The sequence below is a fragment of the Nymphaea colorata genome, chromosome 10, assembly GCF_008831285.2.
Source record: "Nymphaea colorata isolate Beijing-Zhang1983 chromosome 10, ASM883128v2, whole genome shotgun sequence".
Classification (NCBI taxonomy): domain Eukaryota; kingdom Viridiplantae; phylum Streptophyta; class Magnoliopsida; order Nymphaeales; family Nymphaeaceae; genus Nymphaea; species Nymphaea colorata.
This window is the reverse complement of record NC_045147.1, coordinates 9,805,264-9,828,484: the sequence shown is the minus strand read 5'-3', so window position 1 is coordinate 9,828,484 and position 23,221 is coordinate 9,805,264. Positions and strand designations below refer to the sequence as shown.

Below are 23,221 nucleotides of genomic sequence, written 5' to 3'. Positions count from 1 at the left end.
AGTTAGCCCCATTAGGTAGGCTTGAGCCAGTTGTCGATGTTTATGAGTTCAATCTTCCGTGCAACTACTTGCAGGCGTTTGTTCATGCGAAGATTATTGACACCAATAGGCTTAATCAAATCTTCTCAGGCCTCTCTAACTCTTTTGTTATTAAAAGAAATAAAACTTTATTATATATAAGAGACTCAACTTCTGTAAGGATTGAGTTTTGTGATGCTTAAAACATCAATTGAGGTCAGACTGCCACCCCTCACTTTATGTTTTCAGTCGCAAGAGCTCATCGTCCGAGTACACTAAGAACGTTGCAGTAGGGTTTTAAAGTCATGGACCTGATCTCATTTTTAAAAGTACCTTGGTCTTTCTCTCTGTTCTGAATGCGCATACGGTTTGAGAACAGATACTACGTTTGATCATGGACCTGATCTCTTTTCTAAAAGTACCATAGTGTTCATCTCTCTTCTGAATGCGGTTATGGTTTGAGAACAGATACTACGTTTGATCATGGACCTGATCTCATTTCTAAAAGTACCATAGTGTTCCTCTCTTTTCTGAATGCGCTTATGGTTTGAGAACAGATACTACTTCTGATCTTTTGCCACAAGCTACCACGACGAAGCCATCTCAATCTTGGCCGTTAAATGAGTGTGACCAGAAAAACCAAATCAGACATCTTATCGTTTTTTAAGCTGCTGACACCAAGCATACGTTTCCTCCCCCTCTCACTCTCAAAAGAGGGAAGATTTTTTTTAAGTGTTCAGGCAAGGTTCCCTCTTCGTTGGGAGAGCGAGAGAGAGGAGTTACCGTCGCCGTGCACGAGAAGATGACTTCCTTTTCATCTGTTCAAAGTCGCTTATTATCTTCTTTCGTTAGCGATTGCTGCCTCCCTTCTACCCATCATTTGCACATGCTCTTCGGCTGCAACCCAGGTCGTGCGGTCATGTTGTTTGCTTCGTTTTTCTTCGTACTCTTAATTTTAGTAACGGTGACTTCTTCAATGTTTGAAATTGGCGAATCCTGTTTCTCTGCATTCATTATTGTTTTTTATTTGAGATGATAGTTTTGGGACGAGGGGAGCATAAGTTAGTAAAGAGCACTTAGTTTGATTTACTGTACGACTTTGAAATGCAGGGAGTAGGCATGTACAGATGCGGCTGTCGAGATCATTATCTGGGATCACAAATCTCTTGTTCAATAAAAGGTTTGTCTAAAAGCTCATTATATGATTTCTGTTTCACTTGTTCCTTAGGCTCCTTTTGTTAAGAGTCTTCGCCAACACAGCGGCAGTTGTATGGGGATAACAAATGTCAATTGCCCATGAATGATACGAGTATTCAGGGGAACAAGCATCACTTTTTCCTGGGAGAACTGCCTAAATTTTCTCCTGGAAAGGCCTCATTCTCTGTGGTTATGTTGCATTCTTAGTCTTAACGTTGCTCATTGTTCTGTTATATGTTTGGCTTGCTGTTATATCCAGTTGCTTGTACTAAAATGACATGGAAACCGTGTTGATGTGGAAGTTGTATGCCTACAAGGATACTAGCAGACCCTCCTGTGGGCATCTGCCGCTGTGCTGGTCTCAAGTGGCAGAGTTATGTAATTGGTTATGAGGTCTTTTAACTGCTTCATTAGTCTCTATGGGCTTGTGTTCATCTCCTGGTTAGCAGGATGATGAATTTTGGAGATTTCATGGGGCTACTGCTGTTTGCAAATCCTTAGTGTAGAAAAGGAATTAAGAGCTCCTTAACGCTTAGCTAGAAAGTTAATCATCCATCTTTTGTTCTTCCTTTCTTCATCTTGTTGCACCATGCTTGGCATGATCATGTGTCTGGAAGAGATTACCTGTTTGCTTTTGTTTGTTGTTGATTAAACGGCACAATTGAGTTTTCCAATAACAGAGGTGTACAATTTCCATCATGTGTAGCAGACAGGCTAAAAATTTCGAAGCTGTCATTATATACAAAATCAGAAGATTCATTGGCAGCCTTCTTCCTTCTGGATGTGGTCTTGTTAGAGTTGATACGGATAGGAATTCTTATCGATACATACTGAAAATGTGCTTAAGTATCTTGAACTCTAGATGAACTCGTTTATTCATCCATCAGGTCATAATCATATACACAGAAGATCTTGCAAGAGGAAATCTTACCCCAATGAAAGTTATGAAAACTATAATTTCATTGTCATTTCCTTTAATATTATTTTCATGAAAATTGACCATTAGTAACACAATTTACATAGCCATGCATAACTAAGATACTTGTATACAAAAAAAAATTAAGGAAACATACTTCCACTAACTATAAACCTTTGTCACATGGGTACTGCAGTAAAGGCAGCGTAACCATACTGGTTAGGTATGACACTGGTACTTGTAATGGTACTGTCCCGGGTACCTCTTGGATACTGGTCAAACAATACCAGATACGGTCGACGTACCCAGGACCGTATCCGTTCGATTTAGGACTCGGTCAAAGCTGCGTTTTCATATTTTGTTCAATAGTTTCTTCTTTAGAAACTATAAATTTTGAATCATGAATGTGTTATTTTGTTTGGATTTTTATTTTATGTTATATATATATATATATATATATATATATATATAACAGTCGTACCCCTGTACCCAAGTTTTTTTAAAATAGTTTGAACCAGTACCCGTATCAGCACCCGTACCTATGTGACAGCTATAAACGTTAAATGCAAATTTGATAACTGAATTTGACTTCAAATTGACTTGTCGAAGTTCCTGCATGTCTACTTCTGTTCCTCTCCCAATTAGCTCTACCTACTTTGTTACCAGTATCTATAGATGTGGTCTGCTACAATGATTATGCTCCAGTATCTGATATATACTATGCAGTACTTGTTCTTCCATGAAGCTGGCACTATATAGGTTGAGAGAAATTATTCGGACTGTTAAAAATGTTAAAATATATGATAAACTGTAGGTTCGAGATCTATGGAAGGCAAGAATAGGCACTGGAACCCTAAGTCACACAGGTGCACCAAAAATGGTGGCGCACCCTAGTCGACTCGGGTGCAGGTGTGGCCCCACACAGCACCGGACTCGGTTTGACTGAGTTGGGTGCTGCTGATTGCACCTGCTCTTCTTTTCTCTTTTTTTTTTTCCTTTTTCCCTCTTTTATCTCTTCTTTTCCCATTTTATTTAATAAAACTTTGAGTTTTGTATGAGATTAAGGTAACCTTATATATATATATATATATATATATATATATATATATATATATATATATGTGTGTGTGTGTGTGTGTGTGTGTGTGTATGTATGTATATATATATATATATATATATATATAGACAAATAAAATTACTTATATAACAGATTATATATACACATAATATATGTATGCGCTCGCTGCACCCACACTCAATTTTTTTTTTTTTTGAACTTGCCGCATCCCGCACCCATGTGACATAGCTTGAAGCTATATTGGAACACTATCTTGACATGCATTGGAAGATGGCGGTTGTGAGTATGCCATCACCTATTTCCCAGTATTATTTGCAGTTTTTTCTAAATTATTTATGAAGAATATAAACCAACAAAAAGGAGTAAAAAATATAAATGGAAATTGAGATATATTTGTCAAATGCAGGAAACCAATGAATAACCAAACGATTAGTGACTGCCAACTATATACTGCTAGAATTGATTGTACATGTGATTTTTGAAACTTACAATGACAAGTTTAGTTTTCTTACTTCCATTTTATGGTAGTCTTTTCAGAGAATCAGACACAACGTTGTTGCTTTACCTTTTCATTCTCTTTGATGAAATAAGTTCTTTGCCCCTCTATCAATTGTAAAAGACATATTATTGTTTCTTTGGATGCTGTTAGTAAAAACTTGCATTTATTTCAACCAGAACCTCTAATGATATATCCAGCAACAAACGCAAAGCTTTGAAGCCTGGAAGAGTTTCCCCTCGTTTACCTGTGCCTGATCATATAAGAAGGCCCCCTTATGTGAACACAAGGCAGTCTCCTGGGATAGCAAGTGGACCAGAAGTGCATGACGAAAAGGGAATAGAGAAAATGAGAGCATCTGGAAGGCTTGCGGCTCAGGTTTTAGAGTATGCTGGTACCCTAGTCAAGGTGCAGTTGTTAGCTTTATAAAGCTGTTTGCAGTTATTACGTGTGAAGTTTGTCGTATGCCTAGACATTGAATTGGTTTGCCATCAATGACTTCCAATTCTTTTCTTAGGTACTCTGCTTATGGTAGAACTGAGTTATTCACTTTGACAAGTTCTATTATCAGATATGATGACTGACTTGCCAAATAGCAGGAAGTGACTGAACTACTCGATTGCACTCCCACTTTTAAAAAACGAAAAGAGAAGATAGAAGTCTTAGGGGTTGCTTATTTTTGCTGCTTCTCCTTGGCATTTCTTGTCTTTTCTTCTGCAGTAACAAAGTCTTTGTTAGTTAAAAAGGAAACACAAGTATTACACATTTGATCAAGCGCTTGCTTACCCTTTAAATAAATCATTTTTTATCATAACTGATTAGGCAACTTCCTGTCTATGTAGAATCTGTTTTCCATACCATTCTTGGATCATGGCTTTTGAGATGGCGGTTCTTCCATTCTTTTGCTACTGCATTGCTTCTTGAAGCATATAACATTATTATGTAGCTGCATGTGGACAAATCCATAGTTGGGAACTTGATTGTCAAATGTTTATTTCTGCAGCCAGGAATAACAACTGATGAAATCGATAAAGCAGTGCATCAAATGATAATCGAAAATGGTGCATACCCATCCCCTCTAGGTTATGGTGGCTTCCCAAAGAGTGTCTGCACATCTGTAAATGAGTGCATCTGCCATGGAATTCCAGATTCTCGTCCACTTGAGGTGCAACTTTTAGTCATTCCATCATATTTTATCTTTTGTTTAGTATCTATTATCAGTACACTCACAATGACCAGAGTTTCTTTTGATTTAGAACTAATATGTTGCTGCAGGGTGATCTTTTGATTATTATTGTTATTTTCCTATGAAAACTTTATCATGTTTATATGTGAAGCAGTTTCAAGTTTCAATTTCAAGTTGCTTGGTTCAAATTTTTTACACTGAAGCACAAAAATAAAGAAAGTTGCTCCCCGATGTGGAAGTTTTGTGAGGAAATTGTTTGTTATGGCAAGCTTGTGCACCTTTCACATGCACTTTTCATTCTTTTTGAGATTTCATTTTGCTAGTGAACTAATTTTGCATTCAAACAGGATGGCGACATAATCAACATTGATGTCACGGTCTATTTGGATGTAAGTCCTTCAATTTTCTATGGTACTTTGTGCTTCTTTTGCAGATACAGTAATGAATATAGTCTGTACTGGAGATCACATAGATGTGGTTTTCTTTTTTGGTCATTTGTTTTGTTAAATTCTTTTTAGGGATATCGTGGACATTTTCTGAACAAGATAGGCTTCTCCTCCCTTGTGATTTTCAATTTCAGAAAATCCTAAGAATATCTTTGGGTATGCTCAAACAAAAGGTGTATTTATGCATACACATGTATGCACCATGGAGTGTGGGCCTATGACATGGGTGTATACGTATATATGTGCATGCATATGTTCTCAGTTACTTCTCACACATGCATTTGTATGTGTCGGCATGCGCATTTTTATGTGCGGGTGTGGGCATGGGAATATACCTGTTCTTTGATGTGCAGTGCATGTGAGTGGGTAGTTGTCAGGTGGTTGTGTGTGACAAAGATGCTTATGAATGAATTAGTGACTTGAAATTACCAAGTCTGTTAGAAGGCAACCTTCTTCTTTGCTTTTGGATGGTGTATATTACTTTATCTTGATGTTGTAGTTACTAGGTCAGTCTCAATAAATGGTTATGTAATCTAAAATGATATCTTCAACTTAACATTTAGGGTTACCATGGTGATACATCTGCAACTTTCTTTTGTGGCAATGTCAACAATGATGCAAAACAACTCATTCAGGTGAGATTTCTTTGTGTGACCATTTTACTTTTTGTTCACATAGTTTATTCTGGCATTGTTTTCCCTTTTCCATTTTCTCTTCATGAAAATTCTTCTATTTGTAGCCTTTTTTTTGCTGGAAATTGCAACATCCTCCAACTATTTGAAATATATATATATATATATAGAGACAACCGCCCGAGCCTAGTCCAGTTATAATGGAGCTGGTGTTTGATCTGATTTTGCTCAGAATTAGTCCTTTTATTTATACCCAGACCTGGCTCAGATATGTCCAGGTACCTGACTATCCAATGGGTACCCCGCTCGATGCCCACCCTTACATGTGCACACCAACTACCTGTAAGGTGGATGTGTAAAGCTCTGGGTTTGTGCAGACAGTTCTTGTAGTCTTCTTGTGCATATGTATAATTTGGAAACAGCTATCATTATTTATTGGAATGCTTCAGTAAATCCTAAAGTTCAACCAAATAGGTGACAGCTGATAGGAACATTTTGAAAATATACAATTGTGTTCACATATATTGGCAATGTCTTCAGATATGGCCGATTATATTTGTGGAGAAATCACCAGCGCTGGTTATGTAAGTTTTCTCATTTTCTAATCTCAAACTTTTGTTCTCAAAATCTGTCCATATGAAGAAAATTCTGTTTCTTGTATAAATGTAAATATGTAATTGTAGAAAGAAATAACAAAATGAAAAAAAGTTTAGCATAACGAATGTTTCTGTTTCAACTATTAAATGTCAAGTTTTTTGGATTCTTCTTCTTACTCCAGTTTATATAAGCTATCCAGGTCATTACTTGCCATTATGTCTATGTTTCAACGCAGATATATATTTAATGAAACACATCTTGTGGTTATTTATGTCTGATTTTGTTTGTGACCTTCATCTTTGTTTTCAGCTGTTTCTTGGTTGCAGCCTATGATGTACTCTATTCTAAAGGATTCCTCTCACATTCTAGGTGACCAAAGAGTGCATGTACAAGGCAATATCAATTTGTGCAGCTGGAGTTGAGCTGAAGAAAATAGGGCGGACAATACAGTAAAAACTTATTTTAGCTCTTCCATTGCTGCTGCAAAATATCAAATATGTTTGTTGTTCACTTTTGTTGTGGAATAGGAGTGCCCTTTTATAGTTTTAAGCATTGTCACATATATCGTGTATGGGTATTATACGGCGAAGAATTTCTCGAATATAATATGGCAAAGTTGTATATCTCGGGAAAATGTCGGCAAATTTTTAAAAAATTTAAAACATTTAATAAATCCTGAAAATTATAAAAAAATAAAAAATTAATAAAAAATACGGAAAAACGCATATAATATGTGTTTTTTCACGTTTTTCATTTTCTGGCATTTTTTAAAAAAAGACGTGTCTAATTGCCATTTTATATGGGTGACTTATTTCTAGGGTATTATACCTGTTTTTTTCGAATAATACGTGTTTTATTTGACAATTTTAAGACATGGTTATTGGAATGTGTAAGCCTATATAGGTTTGAGAAAGTTAGTCTATCCAATTGGCCAGCCTCCCCACCAGTCTCAATTCTCAATAATCTATCAAATTGGCCAGCCTCCTCACCAATCTAAAAAATGATGGAGATGCAGCCAGTCAGCATGGTATTATCATGCATGAAATTTATACCTCCTGAGACTGAAAATTTATCTGTTCTCCACAATACATCCAGTCTCATGCATTCCTACTCCTTTATTATAGGCATTTATTTTCTTTCTGAATTTTTTCATAAATGCTCTTCTCTTGCACTTTACTTTCTAATTCTTTCCTTTATCATGCATTTCCAATGAAGGGACCACGCAGACAAATTCCAGTATGGTGTTGTTAGACAGTTTGTGGGTCACGGAATTGGACAAGTTTTCCATGCAGACCCCGTGATTCTTCATCATAGTAAGTGCAGTATCTCATTTCATTTCCTCTTTTTATTTATAATTATAATCTACTTTCTTGCATACACTTGCACACCTGTGAAGTGTGAACATATGAATCAGCACAGATAAGCATTTGTACATTTATAGCTTTATGTAGATCACATTATTTTACAGTTAACACTTAACATATTCATTCTACACTTTACACTGAAAATGTGAAAAATAAAAAAATGACACATTAGAGTGAGAAAAAAACCAAAACGGATGGGTCCTATTTCTAAAGCCAACTTGGTGGCTAAGGAGCATATTAGACGAGATATGGCCATCTGAACACAACAAACAATGGCTTTGAAGTGCTGGGTCTTTCCTTCCTCTTTTGTTTGTGGTTCCTTGCTTTATGCACCGAGCAAGAAGCTGGTATAGAGGATGTTGATTCACAGATCTTCTTTCAGTTAGAAAGATTACTGATTTCAGTATCAGTTCTTTCATGCATTAGTAAAATATCATTCTATGTCATTGTAAGTATTACAATGTCCTGTTCCTGAGGGCCCGTTCAAACGGCATTAAATTCTTCCCGTTCTTCATTAAAATGAGCGAGTGAAATTTCACCCGCTCAAAAGTCCACTAGCACAGGACGGACTTTTGAGCGGGTGAAATTTCACCCGCTCTACGGCTGCCGACCGTGGGACGCAGAGGGGGAAGGGGACGATGCAGAGGGGGAACGGAGAAGCAGAGGGGGAAGGGGAAAGGGAGAAGAGGGGGAAGGGAGAAGCGGAGGGGGGAGGGGGAAGGGAGAAGAGGGGGAAGGCCGAAGGGAGAAGCAAAAGGAAAAGGGAAAGGGAGAAGCAGAGGGGGAAGGGGTAGAAGCTGGAGAAGCAGAGGGGGAAGGACGAGAAGAAGAAGAAGGAGCCCTAGATACCCACCGCCATGCTGTCCACCAGCTGAGGCATTAGTTGGGCGTCTGTTGAAAGGGCCTGATCACCGCCCAAGGCGGCCGGCAAAGGCAATCCAACGGAACACGGCTGAAACGTCAGCCCCTCTGCTGGAACGCCTACGGGGAGTCACGGGCAGCTCTCCTCCTGCAGGTGATTGAAGAAGAAGAAGTGGGGAAATAAAGAGGTTAAAGAGAAGGTTGGAGAGGGATTGAGCGAGAGAGAAGAGAAATAAGGAATAAGGGAGGCCGTTGATCTCTTGCAGCCATGGCCGTGATGGAGAACACCGGCGTGGATTTGGGGTGAACGTCGGATCATCGTTGGCTGGCCGGAATTTTGGTGACAAAGTGTTCTGTCATCTTTCAACGGTCACCTAAAAAGTCTCTCCTTCATTTTACCCTGTGCATCAAACACAGTTAATTTTACCCTACAAAAAACTTCCCTGCAATCAAACAGGACCTCAAATCGGAAGAGGGTTAAATTTCATCCTGTATTTTTTTCTAGAAAAATTTACCGTGGTAAATTTACCACGTTAAATTCTTCCTTGCAATCAAACGGGCCCTGAGGAACTTGTAATACTTCTGAAATTCAAAATTCAAACAAAAGTATTGAACCTCTCAAGTTAAAACCTTCAGCAAAGGTTCTTGTAAAGAAGCCAACAAGTTCTAATAATTGTATCTTTTAGCTTGCTGCCACAATTACTTCATGTTACCCTCCTGTTTCCTGTGGTTTCACTGTTAGCATTTTAGTTTCTTACTCTCTTTGTTATTTATGTCCGGATAAATGTTCTTAAGGAGAAATTGCAATCTCTTTCATTTTTCCCGTTGAAGAAACCACTGCCAATTATCTTGCCTTAGCAAGACTATCCAAATTCACAATCAAAATGTGACTATTATATTAGAAAAGTAAGTAGATAATTTTGTTTTGACAATAATGGTCTTCAAATTTTGCATGACTTACGCTGCTTTTGTATTTCATATGTTTCCATAATTTCTACTTTCTAGGATACTGTTACTAATCCATAGCATGTCTTATTCCATCTTCCTTTTCATATTGTTTCCTCTTTTTCTCTGTAAGATTTATGATCATTGTGTTGCATTTGGTATACCGTGTTTATCTATTTATTGGTTCTGCTTGAAACTTTCTGCAGGAAATAATGACCGTGGGCGCATGATCTTAGGTCAAACCTTCACGATTGGTAACATTATCTTCATTTTATCTTTATGCTGTCTTAGTTTGTCTATTTGTTGGAAGCCAATATTTGCCAGTTTTCTCTAGATGATAAAGTTGATGTGTCTTGACATCTTAAGTTTTGTCATTTACCATTTTCCAGAGCCAATGCTAACCATTGGTAGCATCAACCCTGTAATGTGGAGTGATAACTGGACTGTTGTTACGGAAGATGGCAGTTTGTCTGCGCAGTTTGAACACACAATACTTATTACAGAAAATGGTGCTGAGATATTAACCCAGTGTTGACAGCTGTGAGAAAGCTCATTGGATAAGCAGCTTTCATTCTTTATGATTAATTGCTTAAATTTGGATTTGTTATCATGTTTGTAATTCAATCTCTTCGTTCATAGTAGAAATGCATCTCCTGCAAGGAAAGCTGGGAGGCCTGCTTAAAACTAGCATAGCTTCATTAGAGTTTCAGATTGATACTCCATAAACTTCCAACTATTTTCATTGGTTTCACCGTCTCTGTGCACCTTTATTCATATCTTAACAGCAAGGAATGCCGATACATTATATTTTCATTTTTCATGTGGGATTAGCTGTTGGGGGTTTGTGTGATTTTCCTTTTCCAAACTAAGCAAAGTGTAAATTACGCACGAGAGTTTCATGCTAAGATCATTAGCTAACTTAGAGCTGTATACTTGTCCATTAAAGTGTCATGCATCTACTGTTTACAATATAGAAGAGTAGCACCATGATCGAACTGATCACTGGACTTTTACCGGCCCACCAATCCGACCAGCCATTACACCCCGCGGGGCAAATAATCTTAAATTGTCTCAACACTCTTTTACTGTGAGAATGAAAAAGAAACATGACTTCATTGTAACTGATAAATCCGGGCAGAGAACTCTGGAGTCATGGTGTAGGCGTGATTTGAGAATCAATATGATAGAAACCAGACACACGTTAAATCCGTGACTAGAATGTCTAACTTTACGTATGAAACAGCAGATGGCTCATTTCATGTTATCCCAAATCATCTGCAGAAAATCCACTGGTATGCAGGATCTGTCGTATGCACAGTGATAACTCGATCGTCTTCTGCCTTTGCATAACAAATGCTGAAGGTACATAGATTCGTTAGGATGACAAACACACCATCACTTCTGATGAAAGAACTCGTTTCTTCTAAGTCAGAAATTTCTCTCTATTTAGTTTCTCATAATAAAAATAATGGCGAAAATCAGTGACAAGATCGGCAAAGCGAAATTGCAACCAGAAATATGTTTAAACATGAAGAAGCAGCTTACAGAAGAGCCAAGAACAGAATTCGGAGAAGCAAATCAAATTAGAAAGAAGCAGTCTAAAAACGTGTTTTTTTTAAAAAGAAAAACGTGATAAAATAACTAACCATTTGAAACTTTAAAAAAACACGTTTTTCGAAAAAAAAATGTTAAAAACGAAAAAACGTGTTTTCATCGCCCTTTTTTGCGTTTTTTCATTTTTTTCAGTTTTTTAATGTCAAACGGTTTTTTTTTTCTATTTTTTGTTTGTTGCATGTTTGTGTTAATAGTTTCTCGCTTATTTTATTTTTCCCCTATTTTTAGTTTTTTAAAATTTTTAAAAATTTACTGTATTTTTTCTCTTTTATTCAGTTTTTTCAAGCTCGTCATATTGTACCCGAGAAAAACCTCGCCGTTTAAAAGTTTAGGACGTTATTTGTGACTACTCTAAAGTAAGGTATCAATGTTGAAATTACACCCTCAAGAATGAACGACTGTGGGAGGGCAAGGCTGACCTAATTTAAAATTCAAAAAATATGCATAATTAAACTACTAGGTGGAAGAAAGCTGCATAATTTTTTCTAATGAAACCAGATTTGAAGGATAGGCATGAAAATATTATATCTGGAGTGAGTGAAGAAAGGAAAACAAATAAAACTTGCAAGCATGGCTCGTGAAATATGATTCTCCTCACGAAGCAATCGTAACCTGTCTGAGGACATTTTATTCCTCTCTCTCTCTTCAAATTAAAAGTGATATCACGGTTCAATTTAAACAGCTGATATATATCATGGAAATTAGTATTTCATGAAATTCAGCAATTCATTTTTTACAATTTAATGTAAAAAAAATTATTATTTTCATGGTATGTACCGAATTAGGTTTAATATCTCGCAGTGGAACTTTATTGTTAGCTTTTGAAGAATCTAACGGTTCGAACTTACATTTGATAACCATACACAAAAAAGCTAATATTTTCATATGATTTAGACGATTTTTTATTATTAGCTCCAGATTCGGTTCAATAAGAAGTGAAGCATACTAGGGTCGGTTGGATACAACGAAAAAAATGCAAGTAGTAGAAATCTTAGCATCCTTCTTATATCTTTGTGGAATGATTTGAATCAGTCATTTCTTTTCTCAACTCATGCCGTCCTAAGAGATTCTATCAAACGAATGACCAATTTCTTTTCCTCAAGTAGAAATAGTTTCATCTGCTCCTGAATAGCCTGTTTCGAAGGGACTTCCTTTTGTTTGGTGAATTCCTTGAAAGAAAATATGATTTCTTGGAACTGAGGATTAATCGTTCATTAATAAGTACGCAATTTAACAATAAATTTCTTTCCTGTTCAATTGATCACGAAGACATTTGTTCCTTGTGTGTGTGTGTGCCTGTGGAGAGAGAGAGAGAGAGAGGTTTCTGCCTGGAAAGATCTTTGGGCAGTTCTCCAATAGAAACAAACAGTATTATTAGCTTAATGAAAAGGTCAATTGCCTTTCCAATCAGGTGATGTCACCCTGGCCGCACCGCACCGCACCATCAAGCTAAAGCCAGCAGTAATTTCTTTTTTCATTCATTTTTTTCCCTGCCGGATGGAAAACTAAAGCTGGAAGCCTCTTTGTGTCTAAGAATGCAGGTGCAGCTTTGACACGCACCCTCTTTTATTCATGTTCAAAAATTTTTCCTTTTTTTTTTCTCTTTTCCTTTCTTTTTTTTATGTACAGCAATAGAAGTTTAAAAAAAAAGATAGAGTGAGCTAAGAAACAAATATATATATATATATATATATATATATATATATATACACACACACACACTCTGGCCACACACTCTTACCTAAATTCTTTGGGATGTGCCACACCAGCACCCACACTCCACACTCAAATGACAGATCAGCATCAGCACTCATGTTGGCATTGATCAAAGTACAACGAAAGCCTTATGCCTCCTGATTCCAGTGCTCAAATTGAAAGGAAAATAGAAGTTTTGGTAACAAGCTCTTCATGCTCGCATTTTTTTTCTTTGCTGTGCGGCATTACTGAGACTTACAAAATGAATATGATCAGAATGAGCTGCTAACTGGACTGATCATTACAAAAATAGGTATGGGCCAAAAAAAAGTCATCCATCCGCAGAATCAGGTAAGGTACATTCCTTGTTTTTGCAGGCTCACAGTTACTTTACAAGTGTCAGTTCCCATTTTCCAGATGCTTCTAAGGTTGAAATGAATTGGCAGAAAAGAATAGACCAATCTTGTCATGCACTGGTAACACCAGAAATCCAAGGAACAACTACTGGAGCGGTGGGGTGTGCATTTCTATAGGATTCTGAATATTTGTCTTTGAAGTTCAATTTGGGTTGGTCTGCCTGAAACATATGTAGCAACATCAGGAAAATAGACATGCTTGTTAGCAATGAACATTCGCACTGTAAGAAGGATATCAATCAACATAGAGAACTTATAAATTGTCAATGTGAAACGTTCAGCAACATACTTCCACAATTCATGGGTATATTTGGATGCGTAAGACTATAGATAAACAGACTCTAAGAACCAGATCCGGCATGTATAGTCAACATGAACTATACTTTTTGAGGAACAATCTGTCCAGAGGCAAAGGTGACCATGAAAAGGTAAGACCTCCAACAGAGAGAGATGAACAAATAATAATGTGAATTTACTGAGACCCACCTAAACAAAAAAAAAGTTGGGGAGAGATTTCAAATTGAATCACTCATGGTTATCTAAACAGAGTTACAGACATAGAATAAGCCATCAACTGATGCTAAATTAATTCATAAAAAATCAAATGCAACATGAAGCTATCCCCAGATAATAATACTATTACGAGAAGATGACAAGGGAGAAGTAACCTCTGGGAGAAGAAAGCAGAAAGCTTGTGTTTATGTATTATTTAGCTTCACAGAAAAATGGCACTCGATAATGACATAATTTTCACAGAAATAGCACTCAACAATGACGTAATACTATTACTATTCTGTACAGGCAGACATTGGAATGAAGACTGTCCTTGGATGCTGGTCAACCCAGAATGTCAGCCAAAATTTACATATTTCATTGAGCAACTAAATGCAGTGGGCCCAGTCTATGCATATAAACACACTAAGAATAAATTTCTTTTCCATGCATTCAGTGAGTGATATGGATCAACCACCAACAACCAGGAAATTCCTTTAAGAGGGCAGCTTTTATCAGCAGTACAAACTATACAACTGACAAGAAGCTGCACAAGGACTCAGTCTATTCTCCAGGTAAAACAGATGAAACATATGGACATATGCCTCCTGCATATATAACCAAGGGCCATTTGATTACAGGATCCAAGTACCTGGCACTGCAGTTTGGGTTAAATTTAGCCTTTCTTCATCTGACAGTGTTGAGCAGAAACGTCACCATTCAAGTGACTCATGCTACTCTAGGTATGAAGGCCTGATCTCCTCCAAGAAGTCAGATCAACAAGTTTTGATGCCTTCCAAAATGTTACCAAGAAGGATGATGTATTATAATTTAGAATGAGATCCAGAAATATGTTGACTAGAACAATAGAAGACCTTTCCTTAGTATGCAGGAGCTAAGAAGGACCAGAAACCTGGTAGTTAAGTGAAAAAAGCATAAGAGTATAAGTCTCCACAATTGTGGATCAGAAAGCCCCTTCTCCCTGGTTAAAGTGGGATCGCCATGCAGCCATAGCCCAAGCCTTACACTAAGCTAGTTCTTTCCCTTAGAATAATGAACAATGGTTTCTAAACTCAGATGGCTCAGCAGCCCTTTATTCTCATATCATATCAAAAGTAGATTTATCATCTCAAACTAAAGAATGTAGCAAATGACAAGAAAGTTGAAACCAGACAATGAATTAGCCTAATGTGTATATGTATTTAGGATCGCAGCATACCTATATTGCAGTGATATTTTTCTAAAAGTGCAACTTCCAAATGGTTCTCACTTCCAGTCACAAAACAGGCGCATGACGACTTTTGAGACATAAGGTTACCAAAACAACGTTTGGATAAGATCATCTAAATAAAACTCCAACTGTGAAGCGACAGAAAGTGATTAATTTTGGGCACTGAAATTTGAGATTAGTCTTATAACATTTTGTATTACCTGCCCCAAACATTTCAACTAAATTTTGTTCTTTGTCACATGGGTACGGGTGCGGACAAAATTCAAAATCGCGGGTACACGGATACGGCTGGCCGTACATATAAAAAGTATATATATATACATATACATACACAATATGGAAAAATACATTCATTAAGATTACAATCCAATACAAAGCATATAATTATACTATAATGTATTGAATATATAAATTCTATGTCATATATTGAACATATAATTACAGATGCAGCAATGTATAACAGTATGTATGCAGTTTCAGTCACAAAAGTGGAAAAGAGAACACGGCAGTTGTAATGTGTTGTAAAATGGAAGGACTTAAGTCTTTGGCCAGTGGAAAGCGGGAAAATAAATAAGGAGAAAGTAACATGAAAGATGGAGATGAAGATGACGCAGGGACAAGGTAAAGGAGAGGAGCAATTGGCTAAAAAATGAAGTCAAAGAGGAGTCGGTCAGTGACAAAATGTACCAAACAATGGACGAAAGAGGAGTTGGTAAGCACTGCGTGCCCACAAAAGGCCGGATACGACCCTGAGTACATTCACAGTGCGCAACACCACCAGGCACCATGTCAGAGGCATGTCCATACCCCCCACCCGCATCTAGGCGAGTCGACACCGACACTTCAGGTGCACAGGTGCACAGGCGCACCCATGTATCAGAGATTCTGTTAGCACACTCCTGAGGTTCTGAAATATTCACTATAATAGAGATACATTGATGTGATCACTGCTGTCTAGAAGATGAGTGGAGCAATAATAGAAGACCATATTATACATTATATGCCTCGAATGGCTGATAGATTAGCAGAAGGGATCAGGAGTGCACAAACTTATAAATTGCAACATCGTCAAGTAAGAAGCATCACCTGCTTCAGCCAACATTCCTGATGCTTGTGCTCATAAATATCTGGAGAATAGCAACCAGCTTCAGATGGACAATAAACCCATATATTGCACTTCATTTCCCCTGGCTTAGCTCTTTTAGCCTGATCAAGACAAGCTTGACAACAGTCAGCTGCACTTTCTTTGTGGTGAGTGAGGCCCCATCTCACAGCAGCACCATCATAATCCGTATGCTGCTCAGCATGGCACTCAGGCGGAATTGGCCTACCAGGGATTATCTGATTTTCTGCAAGTTGATAGGTTCATCAAAAGAGAGGCTGGTTTTAAGAAAAACTAAAGAATAATAATACTCCATAACAGAATAAAAAACAAGAAAAGACAATTACAGGTTAAAGAATATTGATGGGGCAAGCTTATTCATCGCACAACAAGATCAAAGTTTCACTAGTGGTAGCAATTGTAGCTAGAATACTGCTGAAATGGCAGTAAAGAGATAATACCTATGAAGTTACATGCAGGAAATATCTAATGCAAATAAGCATGAGAAATGGTTCTTCACCAAATATCAACACTGATAAAGAAGGTTTATTTCATTCTGCAGCATGCAGGAAGTCTTTTGACAATTGAGGGAATCATAGCTACACCTAACTGTAAAATGGCTGTAAACTGCCAAAAAATATGAAGAGCAAGATGAAGATAGATCCAAGTAAACAAGGATAAGATATTCTTCCTTACCAAGCTCTTGATCCATTAGTAATTTTTCAACATCCTCTTTGTTTATTACTTCAGCAGGCATCCAAAGGCCAATATCTTCCAATAGAAGAGTCCAATCAAGCTCCAGAGCTCTTGTTAACATCACTGGACAAGAATCACAAACACAATTAGCAAAAAAGATAAAAAGGTCATACCTAATTAATCAGCAAGAACACTGAGTGCGGGTGCTTGTTGTGTGTCTATATATGAAGATCAAAGTTTTTCTTTACTTCCCATTCAAAGTCCAAACTAAATTGGGGAAAACTGAAAGGAACACAATAATATAATAGAGGTAACGGTACACAAAATGCAGAGGGCCAATTAGAGTTTTGATTAAACTAATGACTGATTACAAATGGGCCCTAAGATCCTTTTTATAGACTAAAAGTGGATCCATGGGTGTGGATCCAAATAAAGAAAACAATTAATAAGAACCAAAATATCAAAACTAGATCTCTTCTACTTCCACCCTCCGTCATTCTTCCTGGGTTGCGAAAGAGTTGCCCTCAACAAATCAAATCTCTAAGGTAAGCAGAGTAAACTAATGCTTCATTTCATCCTTTGCTCTAACGTTTCTGATACCATGCTCCTAAAAGTTTGGGTTATAGATTTTAGGCTTGATTACAGCTTCAAGTTTTGACCTAAGTGCTAGATATTAGAATTACGTTTGAACCTGTTTAGAGAAAGGAGATTCAATAAAATGAGTTTAGATCAGAGCCCAAAATGGGTTTGAATCGGCTTGCGGAGTGGGTGTTGGGTTTGGAAGCAGGTCTCACATAGTAAGAATCACATTCTCGAAGCCCGAATATGCTCCAAAAAGGGTTCGGGAACCAGATCGGTCAAACCTCTGTTTGTTTTTGCTGGAAGCAATCTCATGTTGACCCAGATCGGGTCCCGAACGACCCAGTCAGAGCCAGTAGGAATGGGCACCCCACTCCCCCCACCGCTTCCAGTATGGAGGATTGGGGCTCATGGCAATGGCGACACTGTATTGCAAAGGCAGTAGATCACCCGCCAGCTCCAGACTATCCTCAGGAGCCAGGAGAGCAATCGGGGCCTGACATGGCTGCCACTGTGGCCACCCAGCCCTGCTTTTGCCAGCAGCAGTTCAGCCAGCCCCATGAAGCTTGTTGGGCAACGAACAGACCTGTGGCCGGTGGCGAAGCCCCCAGTAACTTTTGTCCTCCTTTTTCTATAAATGGTTAATGTCTGCCAGCCCGTAACTCCCAATCCTCCAGCATGAAACCTTGTTGAGGCAAGTCCCAGAGCAGAGGACAACATTCTGGCAACTACAAAGGCTGATTAGAACTAGCTCAAATTCCACGACAAGAAAGTTCGCTATCAGCAAAAATGATGTTGAACTTCACTGCTAGCCTAACCTGCTGCTAGTGGCAAGGTCAGCAAGGCATCAACTTAGATTCCTCCATTATTATCACCAACCGCCCAATTTTGCACTTTGTTGTCCTCATCAGTAGGTTTCAACGCGAACCAGTGCTGGTCGTCATCTTCTCTGTTGTCCTGGCCAGCAATGTTCACCGCCACCCGCCTCTTGATTGGGCAAGCATCTCTATCTCATGCTTCTGCCACTTGATTTGCAAGCATTTTATATATATGTATACATACATAATATATAATGTCTATGTGTGTGTATGTATACGTATGTCTGTATTGCATAGCCACAAGGACCCAAGGTGTAGATTGGATTTCAGAAAAAGAGTTATATAAGAGTCTAGATTTATACACTTATATGCACATCCAATTTACACAATTTTGTTTGTCTCCAAGCTTATATATTTGGACATTCGAAGAACATCGGTGAAGTTGAATTCAGCAAAAGCAACTTCAAATGGCCAAAGAAACAGAATGGCCCTCTTAAATGTCGTATAGAGAGAGAGAGAGAGAGAGAGAGAGAAATAGAGAGAGTCCTTGAATATGAGTTTCTTCAACTCAGTAGGACACTCATGTCAGATTTCAAAGTTTCAAGAAAATGAGAATTTGGAATATAAACATACACCACAAGCAAGCTATCAAGTATCCGTCAAGAAATTAGAGGAATACCAGCTTCTTTAGATAAGCGAGAACCTTGAGATGAATTTTTTTGTGCTTCAAGTGCCAATTTCTTTGTTTCTTCCACTTTTCCCTTGCGCCACTTCTGAAGAACGTCTGTTTCGCGAAGACAGGACCACAACATAAGCAACCCGTACATGTGGATGCATGTGTGCTTATGCATGTACATGAAACAGACCTATGATCATTATTCTGAATACATAGATTAGCAAGTGGCTTTAGCAGCTAAAGATGATCTGTCTGATGGTCAAGCAGTTTGCTTCTTACCAACTTACCTGATACTAGTATGAGGTCCAGACAGCAGCACAAAAGTGTAGAACAAGTTCAACTTTGAAAAATGGATGTGCAAACCACATTGTGCAGAATTCAAACAAAGTTGCCACTTGGGTGAGTCACCCAGCAATTTGGGCCATTCAACAGGTGTGGCCCAGGGGGTCAATGTACTGATCATAGGATTGTTGCAAATATCATTCTCGGGTTTTTAATGGCGAGGTTTGTCTTGAGTGTTTTTTTCAGCAAAGTTGTTTTTCTTGAGAAAATATCGGGAAAATCTCAGCAATTTTTTAGCAAAAGAAAAAAGAACCTAAAAATTACATAAAAATAAAATAAATGAGAAACTAATAAAAGGACATTAAAAATAACTAAATAAGATTATCAAAGTAACATTTAAATAATGATAAATAATGTACTTTAAGTTTAAATTCTAATCAATGACGACATTAATGTTGAAAAAGAGACAAGAAATAAAAAAAGGAAAATAAGGGAGGAAAGGTGAAAAAAATGTGATTAATATTGTTTTTTCTTATAACTGGATGATAGTAAACTAACACAATTCATGAACAGCCCAGATTGCCGTGCTGCCTCTTAAAGTTGCATAATAGGTAACCTGAACCTCAATCCACATGTGTGTGTTGGTGTCCATGGTTGACCTAAATATTTTGACTTTACCTAATTGAGATTATGAAGTTAGAGCCAAATTTACAACAAGAACGATAGAATTCCTATACTTTTAGTTTTAGGATCTATAACCTATAGAAATCCTATATTTTAGGATCTATAACCTATAGAAATCCTATTTTTGACTATAACCTATACTTTATGTAAACAGAAGACAACAGAGGAGAAAAAGTCCTCAACCGCATTTGTCTAAGTCTTTCTTCAAGGGGAGAAGTGAGAAGCATGATGGACACACTTTGACGTCAAAACGGTAGATACTAAATAACCATATATGTCAGATCAGGTCGAAATCCAAATCTTTTGCATTCATAAAAGGATTTTGAAGGATCAGCAGTTACTTAAGAGATTAGAAGTTTTAGGGTTATAGCCATTGATGAAGTTCATTTCAATTTCTTTAATATAAGGAATTAAAAGTGATTGAATTGGTATTATTCCAGTCCCCTGTAAATCAAGCTTATAGATGCCATAGAAACGAAGTTTGCCAGATCATGAAATCTAGCATTAGGGATGGCAGAATTTTTCAGGAATGAGGATATAATTCTTCCACTAGAGTTGCAGGCTTTGGGGCAAATCGATTTCTCGGCAATCTTTCAAATCACTTGCCCAAAATTATCGGTTCCTGACACCATAAATGAATAACTTACTTCAAATTTAGCATTTTTTATAGATAAGGTAAATGGTCTAGAAGTACGAAGTGTTAAATTTACATACAAGAGTTGGTGTTTCCTTCATCAAACGCAGACCCAAAAACCTAAGTAGCACGAGAAATAAAATCTACATGCAACGAAAGAGAACTATGCGAATCAGAGTCAACCTCGTTGCTCCGTCGTATTGACATTGCGTCCGTCTTTGATGTTCTCCCCGAACTCCTTTAAGCTCTGAAGAATTTCTTCAGCAATCTTCTGCTTCAAATGCCGCGGTAGATACGATACAGATTCGTCTTGAACCGTTTCATTCTTAATTGCTTTAACCTTAACAACCATTTTCCGGTACATGTCAAAAAACGTAAGAGAAGGGCAAAAAATCGAGAATGGCGGATCATGTAATGAGCCATGTCTATGTAAGAATGAAAGAGAGAGAACATCACCAATTTGACGAGTTGAGTGGGCTCCGACGCCCTACGTATCCGAATGGACTCCTCCATGATCTTAATCTGTTCTTCAGTATACCCATCTGGGAAAAAACCACAAAAACAGAGAAAAAAAGGGAAAGAGATGAACATACTCCCGCGAAGAGAGAAAAGAAAGGATGCGAACAAAAGAATGAGAGAAAGGGAGAAAAGGAGAAGGTGGGTATGCCTCGAAAGGAAGATGCGGAGAGCTTGGTGGGCCTCGAGACAATGTAGAAGGAAGTGAAGAGGGAGTGTAAAACGTATAAGCCGGCCACGAGATTGATGAAGCAGATGATCATGGTGGTTCTCTTGTAGGAGCAATTCGACCTCCCCAGGTTGTTCCCCCATTCGAACCCCCTTGCCATCTTCTTCCCTTCATCTGGCGTCCATGGGAAGAAAGAAAGAGAGAGAGAGATGGAGCTCGCTGTTCGCGGTTCAATCAAAAGCTAACCAAAATCCCAACCACCGTATTTATGCTTCTGATTTTTGTATTCAGATTCAATCAAAACAAGCGTCTGGTGATTACTAAAACCATACATGACCTTTCGAAGTTAAAATATTCGTTTTTTCCATTTCCAAATCGTTTTAAAATCTTGCTGCAACGATTTGTATTGCATCTAAGCCAATTCACAACTGATCCTTTAATTTTATGGCACGTTTACTTATTTATTAAATAAGTACTTTAAATATGGTTGGCTTTGTTTCACTGCAGATTTCGTGATCTAAGATCCGTTCATGGATTTAAGATCGGGGTTTTCCTTCCCTTCTATCCAACTTTAAATTCATGATTTTTAACGTGTAGCAAAGATTTCAAATTTATACTACTCATATCTTCAGTTTGCTTAAATTTATGATCTCCTAAAACACTCCTTTTAAATCTAAAATCTCACAAATGTCTCATAAATTTCATCTTTCTATTTTAGTAGTCAAGTGGATGCCCAACAACCAGGTTTTCCACAATTTGAGTCTCCAATTTAGTTATGTAGCACACATAAAATCAAGTTGCCGTTTCTCAATGAAGCATGAAACTTGGTTTTGGACAATGAGATCTAGTTTGTTGCTTTTGACTTTTTTAACACATCGGCAGAAAATGTTTTAAAAAATGGGTTGCGTTTCCAATGCATATTTGCCCCATTAAGTTTAAGTAACCAAAAACTGTGGAACTGTATACTGTGAAAATCTTCCGATCCAGATCTGGCTCCATGGCAATCCAATACAGTAAAAATCGACAGTACATCCGGGCAGGAGTGCTTCCAAGCAACCAGACCCTCATGATGTGGCTTGAACGGACTGGATCAGTATCTTCCGCCGAGGATAAAATTCTGAAGATCCAGTAAAGTTCCATCAACTTTCCTGCTTTCACTGGCCACAGTCTTCATTGGCGTCGTGTTTCTTTTAAATATTGAAAAAAAAAACCTTGGGTAATCACAGCCAATGAGCCTCCTTCGACTAGACAAAATATGCCTTATTTTTAGCGGCTTAAGAGAGCAGCACTCCTGAGAATCGAATTGAAAGTATGCTGTCTATATATCCCCCGCTCCAACCAGCTATGTTCCTTGAGGTAAATACTGAAAAAAACATTTCATGTTATGATGTTTGCTTTTGAACTTGAGCTTATAAAGGACTACCACTTTTGAGTAAATCGCCTTCTTAGTTTTTACTTCACCAAATAATTGAAGGAAAAGGAACACTTTCAAGGATTCTGCCTATTGTTCACGCTTGTCGGTAGGGGGCAAATGTAATTTAATGCAGTTGATGGCTTTCGGCCCCATCTGTTTGTCCTGTCATGATCAAATGAGCAATGACCAATCAAGATATATGGTGCTTATAAATCAGTATAAATAGTGACAATGGTGCACCCATCAACTTAGGTGTTGTATTTATGGTTGGACATTGTGCTTGCTTAATTCATATTACCGGATATAAAAAGTTGGGTTTAGGCCAGGGCTGCATCTCATGCCTGTAGGGGCCGAGGGAGGGGGGGCCCGCCTAGGCCATGGCCCCACCCCAACCAAATTAAAAAAAAAAATCTAGTGTAAAAATTGAAAAAAAAAATTGTCTCAATGTATTTTTTGAATATAAGTTC

The 23,221-nt window shown here is 37.8% G+C and overlaps 2 protein-coding genes across 3 annotated transcripts; one reads left to right on the top strand and one right to left on the bottom strand.

Moving 5' to 3' along the window:
- The first annotated feature begins 388 nt into the window (after window positions 1–388).
- LOC116263335 (methionine aminopeptidase 1D, chloroplastic/mitochondrial) lies at window positions 389–10,556 on the top strand. Its single transcript, XM_031643027.2, has 10 exons — window positions 389–926; window positions 1,129–1,198; window positions 3,885–4,113; window positions 4,709–4,870; window positions 5,239–5,280; window positions 5,901–5,972; window positions 6,936–7,015; window positions 7,782–7,879; window positions 9,943–9,990; window positions 10,126–10,556. Exons 1-10 carry the CDS (start codon window positions 821–823, stop codon window positions 10,269–10,271), a joined length of 1,053 nt encoding a protein of 350 aa, XP_031498887.1. The 5' UTR covers window positions 389–820; the 3' UTR covers window positions 10,272–10,556.
- A 2,584-nt stretch (window positions 10,557–13,140) lies between these two features.
- Window positions 13,141–21,596, bottom strand: LOC116263345 (uncharacterized). Of its 2 annotated transcripts, none has more exons than XM_050080301.1 (7): window positions 21,323–21,596; window positions 21,112–21,197; window positions 20,839–20,995; window positions 19,083–19,163; window positions 16,983–17,105; window positions 16,271–16,533; window positions 13,141–13,622 (listed from the first exon to the last, which is right to left on the bottom strand). In XM_050080301.1, exons 1-7 carry the CDS (start codon window positions 21,498–21,500, stop codon window positions 13,512–13,514), a joined length of 999 nt encoding a protein of 332 aa, XP_049936258.1. In that variant the 5' UTR covers window positions 21,501–21,596; the 3' UTR covers window positions 13,141–13,511. The 2 variants fall into 2 exon arrangements, with proteins under 2 accessions (XP_049936258.1, XP_031498901.1); XM_031643041.2 differs by having other exon boundaries at window positions 19,059–19,163; window positions 21,323–21,594.
- Between the last annotated feature and the right edge of the window lie 1,625 nt (window positions 21,597–23,221).